We start from the raw sequence: 23,725 nt of genomic DNA on the forward strand, positions 1-23,725 counted from the left end.
TCTATTCCAGGGGACCTAGAACCTACTGTGTAGCCAAGGATGATCGTAAACTTCTGGTCCTCCTTCTTCTATCTTCCAAGTGCTGGGATTAGAGGCCTGGATCACCACGCTCAGTTTCTGTGGTGCTGGGGATTGAAGCCAGGGCCTCAAGAATACTAACCAAGTACTCTACTATCTGAGTTACACCCCCAGCTCCGCATGGCAGCTTTTAAGCAAGTCTGGTGATCCTGAGAAATCTTTAGAACATTTATGTTGGTGCATAATAGAAAAGCTATGTATTCTTGACATAATGCTATCCTGTTAATCTATTTTCCATGAGAGTTAGGGGTTCCTTTGAATTAGTACAATACGTGTAGCTTGGTTTGAGGGAGATTATATTCATGCATACTTCTAAAAAGCAGGCTTCCAACAGTCCTCCTTGACCCCAGGGAAGAAATCATGGAAGACATAAGGATGCTTATTTCCTGAACAGCTCCACAGCAGCAGATGCTGAAGAGACTGCAACCACTGGGAATGCCCAGGATAGCAGGTGGCATGAGGCTGAAAGAGTCAAAGACCGAGAAAAGTCTATGCTGGGGGTATACACACACAGGCCAAGGTTCCCATGGAACCAAACGCCATTATTGGAAGAAATTGAAACAGTGGACAGATGAAGAAGGTAAACTCCTATTACTTCCTTAATCTGTCCAATATTCAGTAGAGGGGATGCTGAGGCTCAGAGAGAGAAAGGGATTTGCTAGTATCCAGGTACCAGCCAAAAAATCACAGCTGGGACTCAGGGTCCTGCCTCCTTGGTATCTTAGGAAAGTGGCTGGCCATGGGTGAGTCTCCTTTCCACTGTGCTTCACTTTATAGACAGATTTTTTCTCCCCCGAGGAAACAATGGGTTGAAAGAAGACAGGGGCCTGGTTTTGACCCCATACTATGGCTGTAATCAAAAGATCACTGAAGAGGCTGGAGAGATGGCTCAGCAGTTAAGAGCACTGGCTGCTTTTCCAGAGGACCCAGGTTCAATTCCCAGCACCCACATGGCAGTTCATAACTATCTGTAACTCCAGGATCCAACACCCTCACACAGACATACATATAGACAAAATACACATACATGCACATTAAAAAACAATCACTGAATGTCAGAAGTACACACACCCACACATATCCATACCCCTACACAGAGACAATCACGATTTCTTCAAGTGATAGGGGATGTGAATGGTCCCGTGGCATAAGACTTCCCAGCTGTGTCTTCCTGTACCACAGTCATGTCCCAGGGAGATGTCACCATGGACTGAATGATTCAAAGTTAAATTCCAGGTTTTAATTTAACACACACACACACACGAAGACAGATCATCGAACAGTCCAGTATCATCCATACGAAGCTCATTGAACTTAGGCTTCAGGGTGAACCAAGACTATTTCTGCACTGGGAAGTGCACATTTCCCACTGGGGACAGTGTAAACCAGGAAATCAGTTATGTTTCCATTATTACTCTGGCTGCCATGGCTTAGAGTTTAAGGTCTGACCACTGATGTTCTTCTTTGTTTTTACTTTTGGTCTCAATTTCGGCTGGATTTATCTTCTTATATGTGTCTTTGGTTGTAAGAGGACTAATTTCCTTTTTGGGGAAAGATGGAGACCTCTTATCATCATGATTATCATAATTATGGTAAATTGTAATATGCTAATTACAAACCAGTGTATAGAGACTGTAACAGTTATTAAAACCACTATCAACGTTTTTCCATAGTAATTTCTGAAACTTCTCTCTGTGCCTGAAACTGCTGAATAGTTTTCAGAGATCCTTTTTTTGTTCTTGACAATAACTTTTAATAAATGTAAGATAAAAATAATGAGAGCTGAAGCAATTACTCCAGGGTCATATCACTGGGAAATGCCATTAGCCTTGTCTGTAAACTGGCTATAGTCACAGATGTCTACCTCACAGGGTGGTTCACACATAAGGTGGTATTCATGTGAGTCTCTGCTGTGCAGTCAATACTCTACACATATGAATTATTACTTAAAGTAACATATGCCCATACACACACTCCTCCTCACGTATATTGACATAGACGCAAAGTTAATAATGACTGGTAGTTCAGGTTGTCTGTCTCGTCACTCTCCCAAACAGCCTTCTTTCGTCCCAACCTAGGACCATCCCACGCACCATTTTGATCTGAGTCTTACGTAGACAGCTGAGAGTCTTCCCTGCAGCTGTGCAAAACATAGCTCTGCTGCTCGTGTCAGTTTTCAAATCTACACACTGACAGTTTGTGTGAGGACTGTTCTCTTCATGAAGTCACTGTGATGTCCTATCTGGAGGAGCCTCTGGAGGGGGTCCCTGGCGTTCCATGTGCTCTGACTTTGGGGTCTGGAACTTGTCTGTTTTCATACTCTTTACCTCCATAAGATGGTCTCAGCACTTCCTTCCCATCATGGTCATTTCACTCAAAAGTCTAGAGGATGTGCTATTCTAAGGATTAATCATGCTGTGGGTCTCACGTTCTTCCCCTGTTACTCTAGTCTGTCACATCTATAGACTACAGGACAAGTGCTTTACTTTGCCACAGGTAAAAGGAGTTCAGACCTTTGCCACCTACCCCACCACTATTAGTGGGGTGTTCTAGATGCAACCAATTATCCCCTATCAGCTTCTAACCACACAGGGTTCCTTTGCCACTGAGCCATGTGAAATTGACAAGTGTGGCTTACCATACAGCATGCAACAAGGCAGGGGAGAGGCAGGAAATTCTCCACTGGTTGGCTTACCTATGTCTGAAATCTTTATTTCTGACAGAAGACAGGAGAGCAGGGAATAGAAGAAAGAACGAGGTGTTAGCAGCAGGGTTAGATGCATTATTAGCAGCTGAAAACTTGACAGCAATGGTACTGTACAACACTGTAATAAATAAAGACCTAGCAGCCATGACACTGATCCATTTTATATTGGATACCCCTTGTCAGTGAGTTCACTTACAAACAGCTACCCATCACGGAAGCAGCCCGGCTCCACCTGCACCGTACTGCTGACTTTGGGAAGAGGAAAGGCCTGATACAGTGTGCTGCTTTAGCAGGGCCTTGGAAGAGATTGGGGCAGTTGATTCTCTTCCCTGGACAGACATGCACCCAGAGGTACACAGGCTTGCTGCTCCAGGTCTCTGGATGCCTGCTTTCCTATGAAAGTTTTCAAAACATGGGGAGCCTACAAAGAGCCTACTCAAAATATGGCATGGGATTGGAGAAGGAGTATAATTAGGAAGGGTGTGACACAGAGAAAAAGGCCCAGCAGGAAAAGACTGGAAGAGGATGCTAAGATGACAATATACTGAGTTTCCTTTCCTAATTTCATTTATTATTCTTCTTGACCTTCTTGGAGACTTGTGTGATATTCAACAGTGGTAGAAGGGAGGGAAGGAGGGAGGGAAGGAAGGAGGGAAGGAGGGAGGGAAAATAGGATATCTTGTTTGGAGGCTATGAAATGAGAGGCCTCCATTTCCATGTGAGCTGTAGAATGATATTCATTCAGCAGGGAATAACTTTACAGGATGGAACAGCTCTCATTGTTCTGGGTGACTACTCTTTGGCAGGGCAGAGCTGTGTAATGGTCTTCTAGGTTTGGGTTTACCACTCTAGATGTTCGACTCTGGGCGCATCCTTTCAATTCCCTGAGCTTGCTTTCCCTTATTTGCCAAAGGTTGATAATGCTACTACTTTACAGAAGTGTCACACCGGCGGACAGTAGGAACCGAACTGTCCTTCCACACCCTTTGGAGGATGCCCTTCCCTCTCAAGTCACGCCTTGCTCATGTGGTTCCAAACCAGGATACAGGTGGGTTTTTGCTTCAAGACAGCTGTAGAGAAATCTTCCTGCAATTTCTTCTGAAATTGAGGGTGGGGCTCCCCTGTCTCTGAAGTGCGGCTTCTCTCTAACCGTAGAGCCCACCCTGTAGCAGGGCTTTGGTTCTAAAGAGACCTGGCTTATGGATGTCGTAGGATATTAGATCACAATGTGAACCCTGAGTTTGCATCTGCATTATTAAATAAAATCAACCTTGATTCAGGGACAGAGCCAGCAACTAGCTGACCAGAGTTAGACATAGAGAATCTGGAGGAACCAGGAGTATGGATAGAGAGACACATAGGAAAGAGTAGGGCGGGGACTTGGAGTTTCGGCTTCTTTTTGGTTTGCGATGAATGGAGATACTGTCTCTGGCCAAAAAGGAAGGTCAGCTGGTTGTTGCTTGTCCTCGTTGACCTAGCAGGTTTTCACCTCCCATATCTGACTTCTAAGTCTTTGTTGGCAAATAGAACAATAGAGACTTAGTTCAACCCTATATATCTCTGCCACTGCCAAGCTGGGGCCACTGCCTGACTGGCTGGTAGGGTGCTGACTGCATGGGCAGTGTAGCTGCAGATGGTAATTAAAGTATCAGTAGATTCATGTGCAGCCCCTAAACCAACAGAAAGACATCATAGGGCCATGGGGGAAATGCACAGTCGAGCTGTTCTCCAGCTGGATGGAGGGTTGCAGTGTTCCATCACTCATGGTCAGGAATGGGAGTCTCTCCCTGAGGGGGCTCTACTGCACCCAAAGAGCAGAGAGGCACAGCCTGCATCAGCCTCAGGCCTCACTTCACCTCAACCCTGACCGGACAGAGGTAACTGCTTCTGAGGAACACCAAGGAACAGGGCCAAATGTGTGACATTTGCTTGCCATGCATCCTTCGTTCTTGCAAGAAGACTCTTATAACCAGTTCTATCAGTTAAGTGCAGAAAGAAGGTACAGTGGCTCCATGGGGACCAATTTTCAGCTGTCAGCAGTCTTCCACATCATCTGGATGTGAAGGACAACTCCCTGTGTCTTCATCTCAAAGCACGGGGGAGGCAGCATAGTCTGGCAGGTGTGACTCTGTCCTGTCCTACTTCTCTGGTCCCCATGGGTAAGGATGTTGGGCCTCTTGATGTCAAGGAACATTGCCAGGAATCATGGGGAAGGCACCCCCTTACATACCTCATCTCCAGGATGTTGGTAACATTTCCAGAGGGGAAGATCCTGCGGATGTAATTGAAGTCTCCCACATAGAGACTCCCATCAGAGCCACAGGTGAGGGCCACGGGGGCCAGGAGCTTGTTGCCATCAGCAAGACCATTACAGCTGGGGCAGGAGATGCTCCTCCTGCGCCCATTGCCCATGATGCTGCCAATGACTGGTGGCTGCTGAGACACGAACTGATTCTCTCCATTCCCTTTGTGCAGGATGCCTGGGACAAGGAGAGGACATTAGCATCAGTGGTAGAACAGAGACTGGGTCCTTCTTCCTTTGGTTGGTCAATGTTACCGTGATTTTGCCAAATATATGAGGCCTTGGCCAAATACTTCCAGGCTTGTCTTACCATAGTGAGACCCAAGGGTACCTGAAAGACTTCACCATTTACTGACTGAATTCTCACCCTAGGCCTATGTGACTGCACTATTACCACTGCTGTGACAGACAGAATAAACCAGTAATCTAGCCAAGGCCCACAGACAAGAAGTGGGCAGGCCCAGAATCTTTCTCTCCCTCTCTCTGTGTGTGCATGGGTACATGTGTATATGTGTGCAGGTGTATATAGGTGCACTTGGAGGCCACAGGACAACTTGTGCCACCCTTCCTCGGGTGCTACCCTCCTGATAATTTTGGAGCAGGGCCTCTCATGTCCCGGAACTTGCTAAGTAGGCTAGGCAGGTCAGTGATCCCCATCTCTTCCTCTCTAGGGTTTGGATGGCAAGCATATTCTTTCACGTCTGACATTTTAAAAGATACACTTTACGTGTATGAGTGTTTTGCTTACATTTACATATGTATACCACATGTGTGCCTGGTATCTGCAGAAGCCAGAAGAGGGTGTTGGATTCCGTGGAACTGAAGTTACAGATGGCTGTGAGCCATCATGTGGGTGCCGAGAATTGAACCCAGGTCCTCTACAAGAGCATGCTCTCCTAATGGCTGAGCCATTTTTCCAGTTCCCAGCCTTCTTCTAACATCTTTTACTTGGGTTCTGGGGATGGAGCTCAGGTCCTTGTGCTTGCAAGACCAACATTGTATTGACTGAGCTGTATCTTCAGTCCCAGAATGCAGCTCTTGACCATTTAGGCCATGCATCTCTCCTAGGCTCTGTCTGAATCTGTGTACCACAGCTTCTTAGGTACACATGCTTGCTTTTCTCTTTCCACCAATCCCATTTCAAGCGTAGAGATTATGTCTTTTTCATTTCTGTATCCCCAGTGTCTAGCATAGAATTGGACACAGAATAGATACCAATTAATGTTTATAGAAATAAAGGAGAGAAACACAGTCTCTGCTCACCAACACGGACCTAGGTTGTTGCCTGGTTGTACAGTTGACAGGTTGATCCTACATCTTGTAGAGATCGCCAGTGTCTTCACTACTCATCCTGCCCTGGAGCCTCAGTTTCCCATCAACCAAATGAAGGGACTGACCTCATTTTCCTTCTCATGAATCTCCACTGTTTCTTCATTCTTAGCCATCCTTTTTTATCTGAGTATTGCCATAACCTGCAGGTTGGACCCTGTCTCATGTCACACCTGTTTCCACGATGCCTGAGTGGGACTGGGACCCCAAAGGCCACAAGAATCTCCTTTCTAGGTGTAACCTCTAACAACGGGTTTAAATTTTATATAGTCTAATCAGTTGTTTTTCCAGGTCCAAGTTTGTGCCTTTTTAGGTTTTTAGGAAATCCTTTCTTAAGATTTAAAAGTGGCTTATATTTTCTTCTATTAATTTTAAAGTGTTTTCACATTTGGATGTTTAAAAATATTTAAATTTATTTTGTATAGAATGTGGAGTGGGAGTGTAGCATAATTTTTCTATATACACTGAAGCATTTTCTTCAGTATTAATTCTGAAGCCTGCTATCCAATGATATGTGATGCTTTCTCTATAGAATATGAAGTTTCTATTTGTACACACGGTGTATATGGCAGACCTGCCCAATTAGCCACTGATGGCCCATTGTGGTGGTTTGAATAGTTGTGGCCTCCATAAACTCATGAGTTTGAATGCTTGGCCTATAGGGAGTGGCACTATTAAGAGGTGTGGCCTCGGAGGAAGTATGCCACTGTGTGTTTGGGGGTTTGAAGTCTCATACGCTCAAACTATGCCCAGTGTGGCACACAATCTCCTTCTGCTGCCTGTGGATCAAGATGTAGAACTCTCAACTCTTTTTCCAACACCATGTCTGCCTGCATGCCACCATGCTTCTTGCCATGATGACAACAGACTAAACATCTGAACCTGTAAGCCACCCCAATTAAATGTTTTCCTTTGTAAGAGTTGCCATGATCATGATGTCTCTTCACAGCAATAAAACCCTAACTAAGACACCCATCCATCCTTTCTTTCTTCCGTTGCTAATGTAACTCCTGACATCTAACTGGGCGTATGTGTCCCTGGAGCATTTATGACCCCAGGCCTGAGGCAGCCTCATCTGTGACTGAGTCTTGGCCAGTGGCACATAAGTGTCTATGCTGTGGACATCTGCTGGGCAGCATCCCCAGAATGGAAGGGCTCGGCTCATGGTCCTTTTTCTCCTCCTTGCTGATGGAAGTGTGGATGTGCAGGCTAGAGCTCAAGTAGTCACCTCGGACTGTGGCCTTGGGGGTAAATAAAGGCCAGTGTGAACAAGAACAGAGGAGTCTGGGCTTCTGAGCCTGCAGTCCAGGATAATCTGCCTCTAGGGGCTTGCAGGTGAGTGAGTGAGAAACCAAGTTGAGCTTGTTTGAAGTTCTGCTGCTTTGGAATTTTGGATACTGAGAACCAAACCGAGTTTTTTGTTTGTCCCATTTTCATACACATACAATGTACTTTAATCCCATTCAGCTTCTCCATTGCCTTCTCTTTTTCCTGTCAGCCTTGATCTTCACTTGGTTCCTAGACAGATACCTTTCTACTTCTACATCTTTTAAGAGAAAAAACTAGATTCTTCACATGAGAAAAAGAGGGTGTTTGAATCTAGCTTCTTTTACTTAACGCTCTTATCTCCACTCCTGTCCACTTCCCTGCAAATAATGTCGTTTTGTTCTTTGTAATGGCAAGTAAGACTCCATTATATAAAACACGTTTTCTTTATCTATTAATTTTTGATGGACTGCTAGGCTGGTTGCATAATTTGACTATTGTGAGCAGTGTGGCAGTAAACATGATACTTAGGTATCTCTGTGGTATGGTGAATTACATTCTTTGGTGTATCTGTTCATTTGGTTGATCTGTTTTAGTTCTTTGAGAACCTGCCGTACTTATTTCCATAGTGGTAACAATGACTTACATTTCTGTCAGCAGTGTATAAGTGTTTCCTTTCCTGTATTCTCTCTACTATTGTTATTTTCTTTTCTTCATTTTAGGTTTTTTTTTTTTAAATACAAGTATGTAGTGTATGTTGAGTATATTCCCCTCATACTACCCGCCCCGCCATAATCTTCTTGATGTTGGCCACTCTGACTGGGGCGAGATAGACTTTCATGTCTTGATGACCAAAGATATTAAACAATTCTTTCTCATATTTTCTGGCCATTTGTGCTTCTCCTCTGAAACCATCCTGTTCATCACTGGTTCAAGCTACTGATCCTGGGTCAGTTCTGAACTCCCTGCTCTGCCCTATGACTCTATTTACCCATTTCTCCACCAACACACAACACGGCTCCAGGATTTTCATTTTCTAACTTCATTCTGTGTCGAGTCCCTTTCCTTTGCTCTTACTTTAAAGACTCACAGGGATGGAAAGTCCTTCATTATACATTTTGATTTCATTTTTCCACTTCTCTACCTTAAACCTGCCGTGGGATTGACAAGCATTCCTTCCACTTTTAGACTAGGCAGGAGATGAGCAACATCGTTACTATGACTCCTATTCCAAGGCAGAGCATGGTGAGACTGAATTTCCTGAAGTACATAAGATTGACATCTATTGTAGATCAAGCCTGAAGTCCTAATTACCCTGGGTTCCAGCTGCTTATGCCTGAGCTTTGGAAGTTCTTCCTTTGATCTCACTCAGCTCCAATTACAATGGACTTCTCTTCAAGTCCTCTACTTTGGAACTCAGTGCCTTGACTCGGGCTCTGCCCTAGAGGATCTACTTGATATCCCAGGCTAATCCTAGATCTTCTGGGATGCTGCTCAGGGCTCCTCTCTCCATTGCTGCTTGGATGACAATGAATGAAGTGTTTCTCCCAAGCCTCTCTTGGAGCCCATGCTATTCACTGTATACATCTTTTTTTGAGGGTACATGGGATTGCAGAGAAGGTGGCACCTTAGCCTAGCTCAAGGACTTCCATGGTTCCACTCACCACTCTGGATGTTCAAGGCGTGGTGCTTATCCAGGCTCCAGCCCCCCAGTTTGGAGGCATCGATTTCATAGCCCTGCAACACTGCTGTCCTTTTCTCCCACAGGATCAGATCTGGGCAGGATTCATATTCATAACCCACGGAAACTATAGGGACACAAGAGCAAAGCGCACAGGTGAACAAAGCCTCTGACCTGACCCTTAGCCCGATAGGCAAGCCTCTGATGATCTTGTATAGAAAAAAAAAAAAGATCATGCTTTTACTTGGGCACTAGAACCATGTGAAGTACCAGCACAGTGATGCTGGGCCTTAAAAACTATTAAAAAAAACCAACAACTGTATATTATTAGGAAAAGTTAAATGTGCCACACACCTTCAAAGGACTCAAGTGAATTGATTCTGTCGAAATAATCCTTTAAAATGTTTTGTATATGTTGTGGTACTATTCATATGTGTGTGAGAGCATGTATATGTGGGTGTGTGTGGAGACCACTTGGCTTTTACATTTATTTTGAGGATCCAAAATCTAGTTATCATGCTTGCATTGCAAGTGTTTTTACTGTTGGTACCATCTCCCCATCCCGGAAGTAATCTTTAATAAGGAAAGTACCCCCATTAGCTCACCACTGTAACCTTATTTGTGGCAGTAGGTAATTGGAGGTGACACAATGTTTAATCAGGTGAGAATTTAATCATGTCCAATCCAGGGATATTACTCAGCCCCTGGACATCATGGTCATGAAGACCAGCTGATGTCATAGAAATGCTTAAAGAAAAGCACTCAGTTGAAAAGGCTGATTGTTTTTGGTCATCTGTGATTTTAAAAAATTCCTAATTCCCTAAGCTTGGCTTCTGTGGTGGCCTAGGCAGTGGTCTTGGGAAAACATCAGCTGAGACAGGCAGGCCATCTGAGTGCCCTCTTCTGAGAGGGCACTGTTTACCAGCTGACAACAGCTGACCATGTGGAAGAGACAAGAATGAGTAGCTGGTCAACCTCTGAAGGCTGTTCACAGATGCCTTGAAAGATGGCTACCTATCTACAGCAACAGGAGAGTGGGCTCGAAGATGTCGCCACGTCTCTGGCCATGATCATCTCAGCAAATGAGCCCCGGAACTGGAATCTCATGGCATGGACCTTTTGAAGCTGCCTAGTGGGAACCAAACATACTCATTTCACTGGAGGAGGCTTTAGGGTCTTGACTTTATTTTTATAGATGATAGAAGGGACTGTGAATGGTGAGATATAGAATTTCTGCTCCCAGAAAGCCCCTGTATCACAGGGTAGAGGTGCAAATCCCAATGAAGGGCTGGATGAATCTAGCTTTCTTCCATCTATCTGTGCTTCCTTGGGATGTCACCTTAGCATCCTCAAAAGGATGTGGCTGTGAGGATTCACTGTGATGCTAACATGTATGACAGCACAACCATGGAGCAAGCGTTCAAGGGAGCCTCTCATTCTCTTCCTGCCTCCCACCACTCCTTCCCACGCTCTTCTCTCTTCCTTTTCCAAGTACAACTTTACTTCTTGGTTCCTATCTGTTTTTGCTAGGTGAAGACAATTGAAAGAGAATAGGGTTCAAGATGAAGGAATTTGCTGGGCTGTTGCTCCTCAGTCATCTTGTTAGGTGTTGTGACTACTGACTGCCTATCTCTGAAGCTTCTGGGACCCTGCTCTAATGCAGAAGTTGGAAGAATAGTCATCCTGCAAAGCCCAAGATCCTGGTGAGGAGGCCAACTTTGGCTTCATTCCTAAAGAAGATAGTGAAAACTATAACAGAGGCAACTTCTCTGATGGGAAATAAAACCATGAGGTCACCTGGGCATGGTGTCACACACCTACAATCCCAGCACTAGGTTATGCTGACTCAGGAAGTTTGTGAGTTCAAGGCCAGTCTGTACTACACAGGAAATCTGAGGTTACTCTGGGTTACAGAGGGAGGCTCTGTCTCAACAAGTCAAAACAAATATGAGGCCAGAAACAAAGTTTAGCTCTTATAACTGAAAACATGGAATCAGCCCAACCTTAGCTCCTTTATTTTAATTTTAGAATTCGGCAGGATGGCTGTGGGGTGGCCAGATAACATATGCATATTCTACTTTTCTGGCACACAGTGTATTTTAGCCCATCACACACCACCATAGTATTTTTCTGAGGTCTGTTCTGATTCTGTAACCACTTTTCACGCTCGGGCTTTGCAATGCATCCTTCTAGGCTATGGATGGCCACTGAGGTCTTGCAGCCCCATTCAGCCCCAGGTGGTTTTGACCTGAAAAGAGGAAGGAAGGAAGGAAGGAAGGAAGGAAGGAAGGAAGGAAGGAACATCCATGAAGGAAGCCGCTTCCGGTTCTGCTCTGTCTCTGCCCATGTGTGGAGCCTGTGTCACAGACACGTAGGGGAGTCTTACCGAAGGCTTCCGAGAGTCCAAACACCTTCTGGTTGTAGACATCTGTTTTGTCCCAGATGAAATAATAGGACAGGTCAGGGGCTGCAGCAAACCACTTCCTGAAGAGGCGACCCTCGACTGCCACCATGAGGTGGACCTTCATGAGGTTGAAGGGGATTGTGGGGTGTGTGAGGCTGATCCTCAGGACAGACTTGTAGCCAGGGGTGCGGCTGCTCAGATAGCTCAGCCTCATCTTGCAGCCAGCAATGGTGATTTCCTCTTGCAGGGCCTACAGCACAGACAGATCACGGCAGGGATGTCACTGGAGGTCACGGCGGAAGTGACATTGAAGACTTTGTGGACTTCGGGTGTTCAGGGGGCACAGGAGGAAGCAGAAGGAAAGGAGGTGAAGAGGAGAAGGAAGAATAGCGGGAAGAAGGTGGGGAGAGGTGAGGGGAGAGGAAAGGGAACGAGGAAGGAGGAATAGCTCTGGTCTCCAGGCCGGTTCCTACATGGCGTACCTGCATTAACAAACTCACCTCCATGAGCCTCGGGGCCCCTCCCCTGTGTAATATGGATGAAGATATTTTATCAGAGCCCTGAGAGGACACATAAGATAATGCACATGGGATACTCAACAATGCACGCCTCTGACTCATTAGCTATTTCAGTCAGGAAAACACAAGAACCTGGGAATCTGCACTTCCTTACTGAATTAGCACCAGTAAGGCCACATCCGCGAAGTGCCAGGCCCATCACTGTCATTAGGCAGGATAGTGGTACGGCTGGTACCTGTGGTACAGAGAGCAGGGGTGCCATGAAGAGACACTAAGGTAAACTGCAGCCTGAGCCTGATGGATGGTTTCTATCCAAAGCTTTCTTAAAGTGAGATGTAGTTTCCATGTGTCCTTTCCAGGAAGGTCAACAGAGACCACACGGCTGACCAAACCCATCATCAGGCAGGGCTTGAGAGCCTGGCAAGAACCTGTTCCAACGTCCCAGTTCCTCTCCAGAGAGCTCGGGTTGGCTACAGTCTGCAGTGCACACTGGCTCCCAACTCCAGTGCCTTCCAGATGAGCCGAGTAGGGAAGGCAGCAGGCTCAGGCTGAAGATGGAAACAGCGAATTCCAGATGATCACCCGTAAGGCAAACGCAGGGGACTGTCATCAGCGTGATGCTCTGGGTTCTTTCTCAAGAAGGGAACATTAAATCAATTGAGTCTAACATGTCCATTCAAGGGACGATGGCTATTTTTACCCTGTGTTTACAGAGGAACTGAGCTGTTTCATTCTGTTTATTCCATAGAAGGATGTAGACTTTTTGTCTATGCTTCTTTCTTGACTACAGGAAATGCTATGGATTGGTAGGGACAATCCACTGTTGTCTTCTCAGGCCACAGTTTATAGTTCCAGGCAAAGCAGACTATACACGGGGGTGTGGGGTGTATGTGTGGGGGAGCCACAGGCAGCACTTGAGTGCCGGCCTGATGCCCTCATAAATATTTCCCTTCGTTAATGCACCCATCACAATTTCCACATCCCAGCACTTGCAAAGATTAACCAACAATGGGACTGGGAAAACAAAGAGTTCGTTTTTATGTGTTTTTGCGAGACTAACAATAAGCAAGGTTTGTGCCCCAGCTGAACCTGTAGGCACCCAGCTCAGAGAGCACTGTAAAGAGGGTGTGACCTTGAACCTCATTTGTTCCACAGTCCCTGCTCCTGGGAAACGATGTCTGGCTGGAGCTGAGCCAGGGCTGAGTAACAAATTACTTCTCTCCAGCAAGTTCTGTCTCTGCTGACAAGCATTTCATACAAAAGGTCAGCCTGGCCATTGAGACGGGAGACAGGCGCTGAATCTCTGAGAAGTGAGCACAATGAGAATTCAGAAACGGCCGTGTTTCCTTACTGGGGACTGGCATTGGAAACTGCTCAACAGGGCACACTCAGTGAGATGTGTTTGCTCATCCGGGCATGAAATACACACACATAAATGTATAAACGCTCTGTTCCGCCAGCACCAGGGCAATCCATTAACATGCACATTGCTGGAGGTCTCATTAGGCAGGCAGGTGACCCAGGCCTCTCTGGGCTTCTACACTGCCATTTCCCTATCCTTGGGCCTTCTTTTCTGCCTAAAGACATCAGACTGGGGATGATGGAGGAGATCCAACTCAGTATGGCTTTGCTCGGTGAAGAATCTATCTTCATTTTCATCATATTAAAATATATTTTTCTCAATTACTTCCCTTTAATGATAATTAAGAAAAACATTTGCATGTGTAGATTTGATCCAAAGCAATCCTTAATTGGCACGAAGGCAGCATGTGCTAAATAATCTTAGTAATAATAACAGCTAAAATTTATCGAGCACTTACTAGGTGCCAGACATTGTGCTAAGTACCTCACGTTACATTTTTCTTATTTACTCTTTATTAAAATTCTTACTAGTTGGGATCCCATGGCTTATTCCTATTCATAGAAACTATTATTATAAGTACTTTTAGCAGAAAGACCAAGAGAAGTGAGACTCTGAAAGCGGAGGAGGAGCAAAGTAGAGTGAACAGGATGGCAGAGTGGAAAGAACCAAGGAGCTTATTGTAAGCCCTAGTGTGCCAGGCAGATTGTAGGCCCACACCAATCTTTAGCATGGAAGATGGCCCTCATATCCTGATGCCATATCCACTATAGGATTTGGCCCTTGGGGTCTCACCCAGGCCTACATGGGTGCTTTATTGATTTCCACGGTCTCTGAGATTCTCCCCTGTCCCCAAATAAAATAAAAGATGGCCTGACGTCATCAAGAAATCTGAGTACCTGGATTTCTGGGACAATGGGGCCTTTCTCAGCACAGGAGCTAGCGAAGGATGTCAGCGGGGATGGAGACACCACAGGGTTGGGGCGGGCGAAGTTGCTCAGGTCACAGCTAGGAATCTCATTCTCCTCATGTCTCATGATGATGGTTTCCATGACAAAGAAGCGGTCCCAGGGTAGCCACAGGGTATGCTCTTGCGTGATGAAGGGTGCCCGTTCGAATCTCAGGATGATGGAGATGCCGCCGTTCGTGACCAGGTCAAAGCTGCAGTTGGGGACGGCAGCAGGAAGAAGAGGAGGAGGATGAGGACAATGAGATACTGAAAGGCGAGAAAACCACAGGAAGGGGCTGAGGCCTTGGTTGAGAACTACTCTAACATCCAGAAACTGGACTGCAGCCACAAATAGTGACAATGACTCCAGAAACCACTAGTTGTTGCTATAAAACGATTGGCCAGGGAAGGTTTACAGGCCAAATTAAGCACTGCACGGGAGCTGTTTAGTAGGACCCAGGGCAGCTGGTGAGCCTCTGCTACGGAGGTCCTGGTGCTGTCACTGTGTCAGAGTCAGAGCTCGCTAAGGAGCCAGCAGAATGAGACTGAGTAAGTGGTACCCGGGCATTGGGAACCCTGAATCCAGTCCTTACTGCCATGAACTATAGTGTGACCATGAGTAAATCAGCCAGCCTCTCTGAGCTTTGGTTTTCTCATCTATAAAACCCAAAGGTTCATGTGAATTACTTTTCTGTGTGTATGTGTATATGTGTGTGTGCCTGTATGTGCATGTACTGTCTGCCTGTGTATGTGTATGTATGGAGATCACAAGCTGATATGAAAAATTAAAAATTTAAATTTTTAATTGTTTTAACAGCCATCTGCATTATTAAGCCTGCTGAAAAAAAAATCAAATTTTAGGGCAGAAAATGAAGACTTGAGGGCAGTACAGGCGACATAACCCTTGAAAGACTTTGTTTGCATCAAACAAAATTAGAGAGTTGGTGATTTTTTTTTTTTTTGCTGGTTTTACTTTGGAATTGTAATCAAGGGTTCGATAACTTATGTTTAAAGGAGGAGGTATACCTGCTGGTCAAAATCATTTCTGTCTTGGGCATCCTCTTTGAAGGAAATACAACACACATCCTTTTCAAGGAAACAACCACACAATTTCCTTTTTCTATATATTTTAGAGTTACTAATCAAGTACAATTCTATATGTAGGAATATGCTTTCATCTTTAAATAAAAAATTAGCATTTAACAGATTTTTGAAAATCTATTAAACATGCATTTGCAAATGTATGCAAAGTTTTGGCAACTGCAAACTTCATTGTATTCTAGACAACATAAGCACAATTGTCATTGTTTGATACTATGGATCATGTTCAAGCCCTCACTTGAATTTACTTTGAGGCTTTGGTTTTTGTGTGTGTATTTGTGTGTATGCAGTTATAAACATAACAGAAGTGGGTCATAGTCACTGATACTAGTTCACTTAAAAATTTGGAATTGCAAGTAAAGAAAAACCTGATATTCGGACACATTCTTGACTTGTTAAAGACTAGTTAGATGTGGTTGAGTTTGTTTTGAACCAATGGATACCTACTTAAATATCTTCACTGTCCTCTCAACAAAGCAAAGTTATAGTCTGCTGGTCATGTTATGATTAGGAAGGAGCATGCAATCTCAAGTTTTCGTTTCCAGTGGAGTTTGGTTGTTAAAAGGTTTTTTTTGGACTAAGCTTTTTGGCAGTGAGATCTAACATTATCTCACTGGAAAGATGAAGGCCCTGGTTAGAAATAGAAGTGGAGATCCAGTCTCAGCGTGTTAGAATTAGGGTTATTTAAACACTGCATTATCATGGGACTCTTTCTGATTTTGAATTACAACATTGTTGCTCAGGAAATCAGTATTTTTTCCTAAGTATGTGCATATTGCACTGTTAGATCATAGAAATATATGCTTTATTTAATTCATTTTATGTATGCAAAAGCTATAAATCTTATGTATAATGTATTTTATATAATTGCAAATGCATTAAACCATTGTTAGCATGTACATCTGCAAAACTAGTTTTTAAACTTTTTGCCTTGTTTTTCATATTTTAAGGATATGCAAAAATATTAATAAAGTTTCTATTTTATTAATTTGAAAAAACCAAAAAACCAAAAAACAAACAAAAACAAAAAAACAAGCTGATGCGAGTGTCTTCTTCAATTGCTTTTGTACATTATTATTGTTTTTGTTATTTGATACATCACTCTCTCCCCTATCTCTCTTTTAAAATTAAAAATTTTTTTATACAGGGTCTGTCTATGGTCCTGGCTGTCCTGGAGCATACTATGTAGACTAGGCTGTCCTTGAACTCAGAGATTCTCCTGCTTCTGCCTCTCATGTGCTGGGAGTAAAGGTGTGCACCACCATACCTGGACATTGAGACAAGTCTCTTCCTGAACTAGATCCAACAGTTTTGTCTAGACTAGCTGGTTGGTAAGTATGTCCCTGGGACCCATGCGTCTCTCCTCCCAGCTTTCATGTGGGTGGTGGAGATCTGAATTCAGATCCTCATGCTTGCACAGAAGCACCTTCTCCACTGGGCCATCTGGCTGTCTCTCAAATGGATTGTTCTCAAGTCCTAAGTGGCCAAGCAGTTTGAGACTGTGCAATTAGAACCATGGTATCTTGTAAGTAAAAGGGGAGATGGAAGCCTGAGTGCCTGGCTGAGACGAAATCACTGTGACTGTGTGTCCAGAGCCAGTAGCTCAGCTTCTGTTCATGGCTCTCCAGCCATTCACTGCCTTAGACAGCTTTACACTGGACCTCTTGTTTCAGATTTGTGTGGGAACATGTAGACAAAATCCTCCTTACTTTATTTTACCCTCAAATAGGACCCACCTCACCCCCTGCCAGAACATATTAGTAGTTGTAGGGTTCTGGTGCCTCAGTCCCTACCACCTGCAGAGAAATTTTGCCAGGTGCTTGCCCTTATAAACTGTGGGGATGTACACCTTTCAGTTTTGGAAGTCCAAGGAGTATGAGTCCCCATTTGCATACCTTAATGTTTTTGTCAGCTCTCTGGGAGGGGGGTTAGCCTCTGTTCTACAGACACATGCTCAGAGGCTGGGTGAGTTCAGGCTGTGCACACAGGGACTAGAAATCAAGGTGTGGTACATATCCTGTAGGATTGTCTGCTGAGGCGAGAACAAGGCTTGGCTGTCACCTCAGGCCCTGTGTTTGGTGAGCAAGAGTCAGGCCTAGAGTTTTGTTATTTTCCTAAAAAGATAGTTTGAAGTCATGGAATAGCTGAGCCCCTGGGAGGGGAGTTAGGGATCGTGTACCCAAGTCTCTCCCAGAGTGATGGGCTGGTCACTTCTACGAGTCACCATCAAGGGGCCATTCATTTCATACTTGGCCTAATCTAGTTACCAGGTGCTTGCTGCAGCCACAGGAAGACAGGCCCATCTTTGGGTAATTCTGACCATTAGGGCTTTAGTTTTTGTAGCACATCTGGGTCTCCCTCATCCTAGTTCGTATGGATTGGGATTGTTTTTATCTGCTCTGATGACTTGAGACCAGTGGCTCCATCTGCCAGCTCTCCTCTACTGTAGTATCTCCTTGGACAAAGTCTTCTCAGGAGGTACATTTAGCTTTACAGTTTTATTTTTGAGACAGAGTCTCTTTATGTAGACCAGGCTGGTCTTCAACTCAGTTCTGTTCCAGTCTCAAAGATGTGAGATTTCATGTATGTGCTATCATACCCAACTAGGGTACACTTGCAAAGCCCATAGTCACTTTCTCCACAAGGCCTTGCTCCAGCAGAATTCTAGTTCCCTCCTAGGGTCTATTCTATCATGGCGACTCCTAAGAGCCCACACTGTAGTATACTGTAATTGCTCCAGTGCCTGGGCCATCAATTTCTCTGTCCTTCCAAGGACAGGTCTAGCCCTTAGGCTATAGAATGAATACATGAGAGACACTACCACTTGTGGTGATATACTGTGTACCCTAATAAAATTCGCCTGAAGATCAGAAGACAGAACAAGCCAATAGATTAAACATAGAAGCCAGGCAGTGGTGGCACACACCTTTAATCCTAGCACTCAGGAGGCAGAGATCCATCTGGATCTCTGTGAGTTCAAAACCACCCTGGACTCCATGAGACTGACTCAAACTAGGAGAGAAACAGAGCCAGGCAGTGGTGGTACACACCTTTAATCCCAGCACCTGAGATCTCATGCCTTTGCTTGGGAAGTTACACGCCTTTAATCCCAGCACTAAGAAGGAAGTGATACGGTGAGTGGAGAAAGGTAAAGGCGTGAGGAGACAGGAACTAGGGCTTTTTGGCTGAGAAAGCTCATTTGGCTAGAGACCTATTGGCTGAGGCTTTTTCAGGATGAGGAGTTGGTGAGGTAAGAGGTGGCGGCTATGGCTTGTTCCTTCGTCTCTCTGATCTTTCAGCATTTACCCTAATATCTTGCTCCGAGTTTTTTATTATAAGATCTTTAGAAATTCGAGCAACAACCACTGCTTCTAAACTGACTGTCAAATGCTCTGAGCCCCCTCTTACTTTGGCTACTGACACAAGTCAACTCTGATCACCTCTGTAGTTGGGTGAGACCCCTCAGTGAAGGATGTCATCATTGCCTTGACAAACACTCCTCTGCATAGCTGTGACTGCTGTTCCAGCTGCTCTTTCCTTCCTTCTGACATTTAACCATCTGTCCCAGAGGCAGCTGCTCATGGGAGACGACACTCCCAGTTGTGGGTCCTCAAACTCCAAAGACAGACTCTTCTCTCTGCGGGAACTTTCCACATACTTGGTTGCTCAGGGCCCTTTCTATGCCAACCTTTAGAAGTCAGACACCACCATCCTTCAGTAAGTGATGATGGAGAAACACCAGAGTGGGTATTTGTTGTTGTCTAGGAGTCCAGGCTGTGGCTGTCCAGGAGAATACCCACAGTTTTGGGGGAAACATTGACAGGCTGACATTCTTGTCACAGAACTAGTCAGGATCTGTACTTTGCCAGAATGTTTCTAACAACCAAACAGAAATTTGGCCAAGCTCACAGGCTTTGCTCAAGAGAGACAGCCTGTAGGGAGGGAGGGGCAACAAACGTGGAAAGATTTCTCTTCAAGGCTGTGAGCAGGCCAGGGCAGCTGGCCATGCCAGGAGATGAGTGCAATGGGCTGAGGCTGGGCCTGCTCATCGGGCAGGGAAACCCTGTTGTGAATGTGAATGTGACCCCAGAGGGGAGGCCTGGTTCCCAAATGGATCCCACTCTCACTGGTCCAAGCACAACTGCTTATATTACAGGTGAGTTATACCACCCTTCCAAACCTCAGTTTCTCTATCTGTAAAATTAGGCTGACTGTCATAATCACTTGGTAGGGATACTAGTTAGCTAGATGGGTGATGGATGGAAGCCCAGGCTCCCTCATATTCCCTGGGCATCACATTCAAGACAACCCCCTGTTTCAAGTCAATGAGCCTGACCTGCTCCCCGTGTTAAGCGTTGTCTTAGTTTTTCTTCATGACTTGTAATTTCCATCTTTTAAATGATCTTTTCAGGTAATTTCTCTGTTACTATTTTCTGTGTATGAACTGGTGTTAAAATTTGAAGCCGTGTGTGTGTGTGTGTGTGTGTGTGTGTGTGTGTGTGTGTGTGGTGGGTGGGGAACTGGTGAGAGTGTCATGGTGCTGCCTGGAGATTGAAGATGACACAGGCAACTCAGACGCAGCCTAGGCCTTCGGGGCATCTCCATTCATTCTCACCTCCTGCCTATCTTTATCCTCATGGCTTCTCCTATGTATCAGGGGTAAGAGAAATTGAGTCAGGGAAAAGAGGAGGGCAGTGGGCCAGATGCTCCCTGCTCACACACAGCATTGGAAAGAGCATTTTAGCCCCACAGTGCATGGGCAAGAACTGGTTTGAAATGCACGTTCTAAGCTGCACCATTTCTGACCATGTCACAGTATGGGAGACTGATGCAGGAAACCTCCCTTTGGGCACCTAATATCCTCGACAAGCAGTAGATATGGCCAGCATAGCACAAACAGGGAAATCATAGCCTAGGGAGCTAAAGAATGGGTGATTGCTGAGGTCGCCACATATAGGATTACTATGGCATGTTTCATGGACCTTGTCTAAGCAAGCCCAGAGGTGCCTACTGACAGTTTGCTCTTTCATGTGGTAAGTTTTGTGGCAAAAAGAGCAGTCTGGAAAAGCTCCATTTTTGATGACTGTTCCCCTGTGGGTGGGAGCGCTCTAAGAATATCCATGCCCTAGGATACCCACAGCTGCCATTTCTGTACTATCCCAAACCCGAAGAGAGACATAGTGAATAGGGGAAGCTCCTTCCTACCCTGGTGGGTCTGCTGAGGGGCTTCTGGGCAGAAATGTGCTGGGCAGGGAGCAGTGGCCTGGCCTGACCAGTTTGCTCCCTGGGGACTGGCACAGACCTCTTCCAGCTGGGCCCTTCCCACTGCCACGGAGGAGGGAAGGCACCCCACACCAAGCTTGCCAAGCTGTCTAAGAGGCACACATGTCTCCAAACAGATGAGTCCTGATTCATTATCACCTCGGCTGGGACATGCTCACATCTGATATTGGATTAAAGAGGTGCTAAAATCAATCAGGCTGGAGCATAATTTCTAACTCAGAGTGAAGAATCAACCGTATGGGCCCACGCTCAGCCAGATGGACTGACACCACCTGATTTCATTAAAAATAGAGGACTTAGCACCATTGACGGGCGAAATAGTCCACTCGCCTTCTCTTTTCTAAAATATTTGTGCTACTAGCTCCTCGTTATTCAATAATTCATCATAATTTGTAATTTCAACATCCACTATTTACTTGCTTACTATGTGTCGCATTAGGAAGTGAATCCTAGTGTGTGGCAGGAAATCATGGTTTATTAAACACGTACTATGTGCTAGGTGATTCCTCCTCCACTGTACTGTCCTATCCATTCTTCTGATTCTCACGACGGGTTTATGAGGCAGACAGGGTTACAATCATGCTATGATGGAGAAGCTGAGGGTTGGGGAGGCACTCTTTGCCCAAGTCTACTCTAGTCACCTGGGGAGATCCAGGGCCATCAAGGAAACCCTAGCTTTACTTCATACTGTTGATAGTTCTCAGGGGGAACTGAAAGGCCTATGAGGAATCACTGAAAAGATGACATGGATAAACAGCCCTGTGTTTACGTCAGAGCCTCATGGGAAGGTCGGGCTTAGTCTACAGCTCAAGGGACAGAGGTCAGAGTCAGGCACAGGTCACAAAAGACAGTCAGTCACAGAGCTGGGTGTTAGGAGGTAGGCTGTCTGGGTCCAAGTCTGACCCTCTGTCCACATAATCAATCCTGAGGCAGCTATGTTGCAAGACCACAGGCCGGCCCCAACTCTCCCTGGCCCACAGAAGGTCTCCTACCTGCCATCTTGCCTGCTGATTGTGTACCCAAAGAGGGGGTTATTGATGAAACTGATGTTCACACCAACCAGCGGGGTCCCATCTGATGTCATCACTTGTCCACGGATGACACATGCATGCCTGTGGGAAGAGAAGCGGGAACAGCATGAAGTACCTTTCATGGTTAGCAGGGAGCCCCCAGAAGTCATAGCCAGAAGGCTGGTCATTTAGACACACCTTACATCCAGGAGCCCCAGGTGTTCACTTTTGATAATAATCTATCACCTCTCAAGGTATCAATGTGTCCTTGAGATAACCACTCTGGGGAAATGTTTTCAAATTTCTCACCCCAACGTTGTTTTTCTAAGGCTATTATTTGATGTAAGGAGAGAAAGCTGATCCCAGGAAAGAACACAGTATAGTTACGATGGGACTACAGAGTCAGGTGCCCTGGGTTCAAATCCCAGCTCTGCTACTTGCTACATCTCTGAACTTGTGCAGCAGGTACGTGTCATGACAATGACAATGACAAATGACAATGACCACCATCCTGTTACTGAAAGTGAGGACACAAAAAGAGATCGGGATGGAGGGGTGTACCTCCTTCCACCCGGCATTAGAAAGAGAAGAATAGATGATCGCATCTCCTTGGGGTGTCTCCTTGGGAACCCCTCCCCACTCCCAGCCCTCACTCCTACTTGTTCCCTGTACTCTAGACGAGAAACCATGTGTTTTCCCTGAGTTTGCCAGGAGAATGTTGTGTGGTGTGTGTGTGTGTGTGTGTGTGTGTGTGTGTGTGTGTGTGTGTGTGTGATGTTCTCCCATCTGCCTAAAATATCATTTCTGCATGCGCCTCCCAACATTCTCGTCCCTCAACACCCACTTCAAAGGACGTCTCTCCTCGAAAGCTTTCTTGATGTTCCTGCTCAGGCCTCATACCTCACTCCCTCAAAACCTCACACAGATTCCTTGGCACCTTGCCAAACTGCATATCCCTCTCTTCACCTGTATCTCAGGCTGAGGGCATGGCGAGGCTTTCTCCATAGTGCAGTGCCTGGACCATAACTAGCAAGTATTCGGTCAGAGTAAAAAACAAACAAACAAACAAACAATGGGTATCGAGCAAATGAACGGGATTATTTGCCGTCGTCTAGTGTGACGGTTTGCACATATTTCGGAAATAGAATCATTTTATAGACGACATTTTCCAAGGACCTCAAAGTAGGAAAAAACCAAAAAGAAGACCTGCCCTAAATGCAATGGTGACAGAATTCCTCCTTCCTTTGGGTGGTTCCAAAGGAAACTTGGTGGGGCCTCTGAAGGAACCATCCGGAAAGTTGCAGGATCCTTTCATTTTAATAAAGAGGGGCCACCTTGTTATGTGCCTGAAGCCACTGGGAAGGTAGCAGTGGCTGGACTCTGGGCCTTACATTTCTAGGCCCAGATCTGTCGGTGTGTTTTCCACAAGCAGTGGGTGGGATGTCGGTGTGAGTGAATTCACTCTCCAGTGACTGCTCTGAGAGATCAGGCACTATGCACACAGCCATTGATGACAGGTCTCGGGCAAAAATGCAGGTGCTGTTACTCACGTTCTCTCCATTCTCCTGGTTCAGGAATCCCTTTTTTTTTTTTTCTTCTGGACTATGGAAGAGCTACTGATAAGGCCTGTGGGCATGTATGGGGGGAAAATAATCTCCAACTCTATCCCATTATTATTAGGCACCCAGATCCTTACTTCCCTCAAGTGATAAGCTTTTCTCTGTTTGATGAGAAAAG

General features: G+C 45.4%; 1 protein-coding gene across 1 annotated transcript in view; it reads right to left on the reverse strand.

Moving 5' to 3' along the window:
- Positions 1–23,725, reverse strand: part of Tenm4 (teneurin transmembrane protein 4) — a 735,358-nt gene that overhangs the window by 49,634 nt on the left and 661,999 nt on the right. The window contains 6 exon segments of the mRNA XM_052714273.1: positions 2,774–2,794; positions 5,016–5,265; positions 9,347–9,490; positions 11,750–12,017; positions 14,545–14,806; positions 21,971–22,090. Of these exon segments, the coding sequence (XP_052570233.1) occupies positions 2,774–2,794; positions 5,016–5,265; positions 9,347–9,490; positions 11,750–12,017; positions 14,545–14,806; positions 21,971–22,090 (1,065 nt within the window).

The sequence above is a fragment of the Peromyscus californicus genome, unplaced genomic scaffold (genome assembly GCF_007827085.1).
Source record: "Peromyscus californicus insignis strain IS unplaced genomic scaffold, ASM782708v3 Scaffold_4__1_contigs__length_199733344, whole genome shotgun sequence".
In the NCBI taxonomy this organism is placed as follows: domain Eukaryota; kingdom Metazoa; phylum Chordata; class Mammalia; order Rodentia; family Cricetidae; genus Peromyscus; species Peromyscus californicus.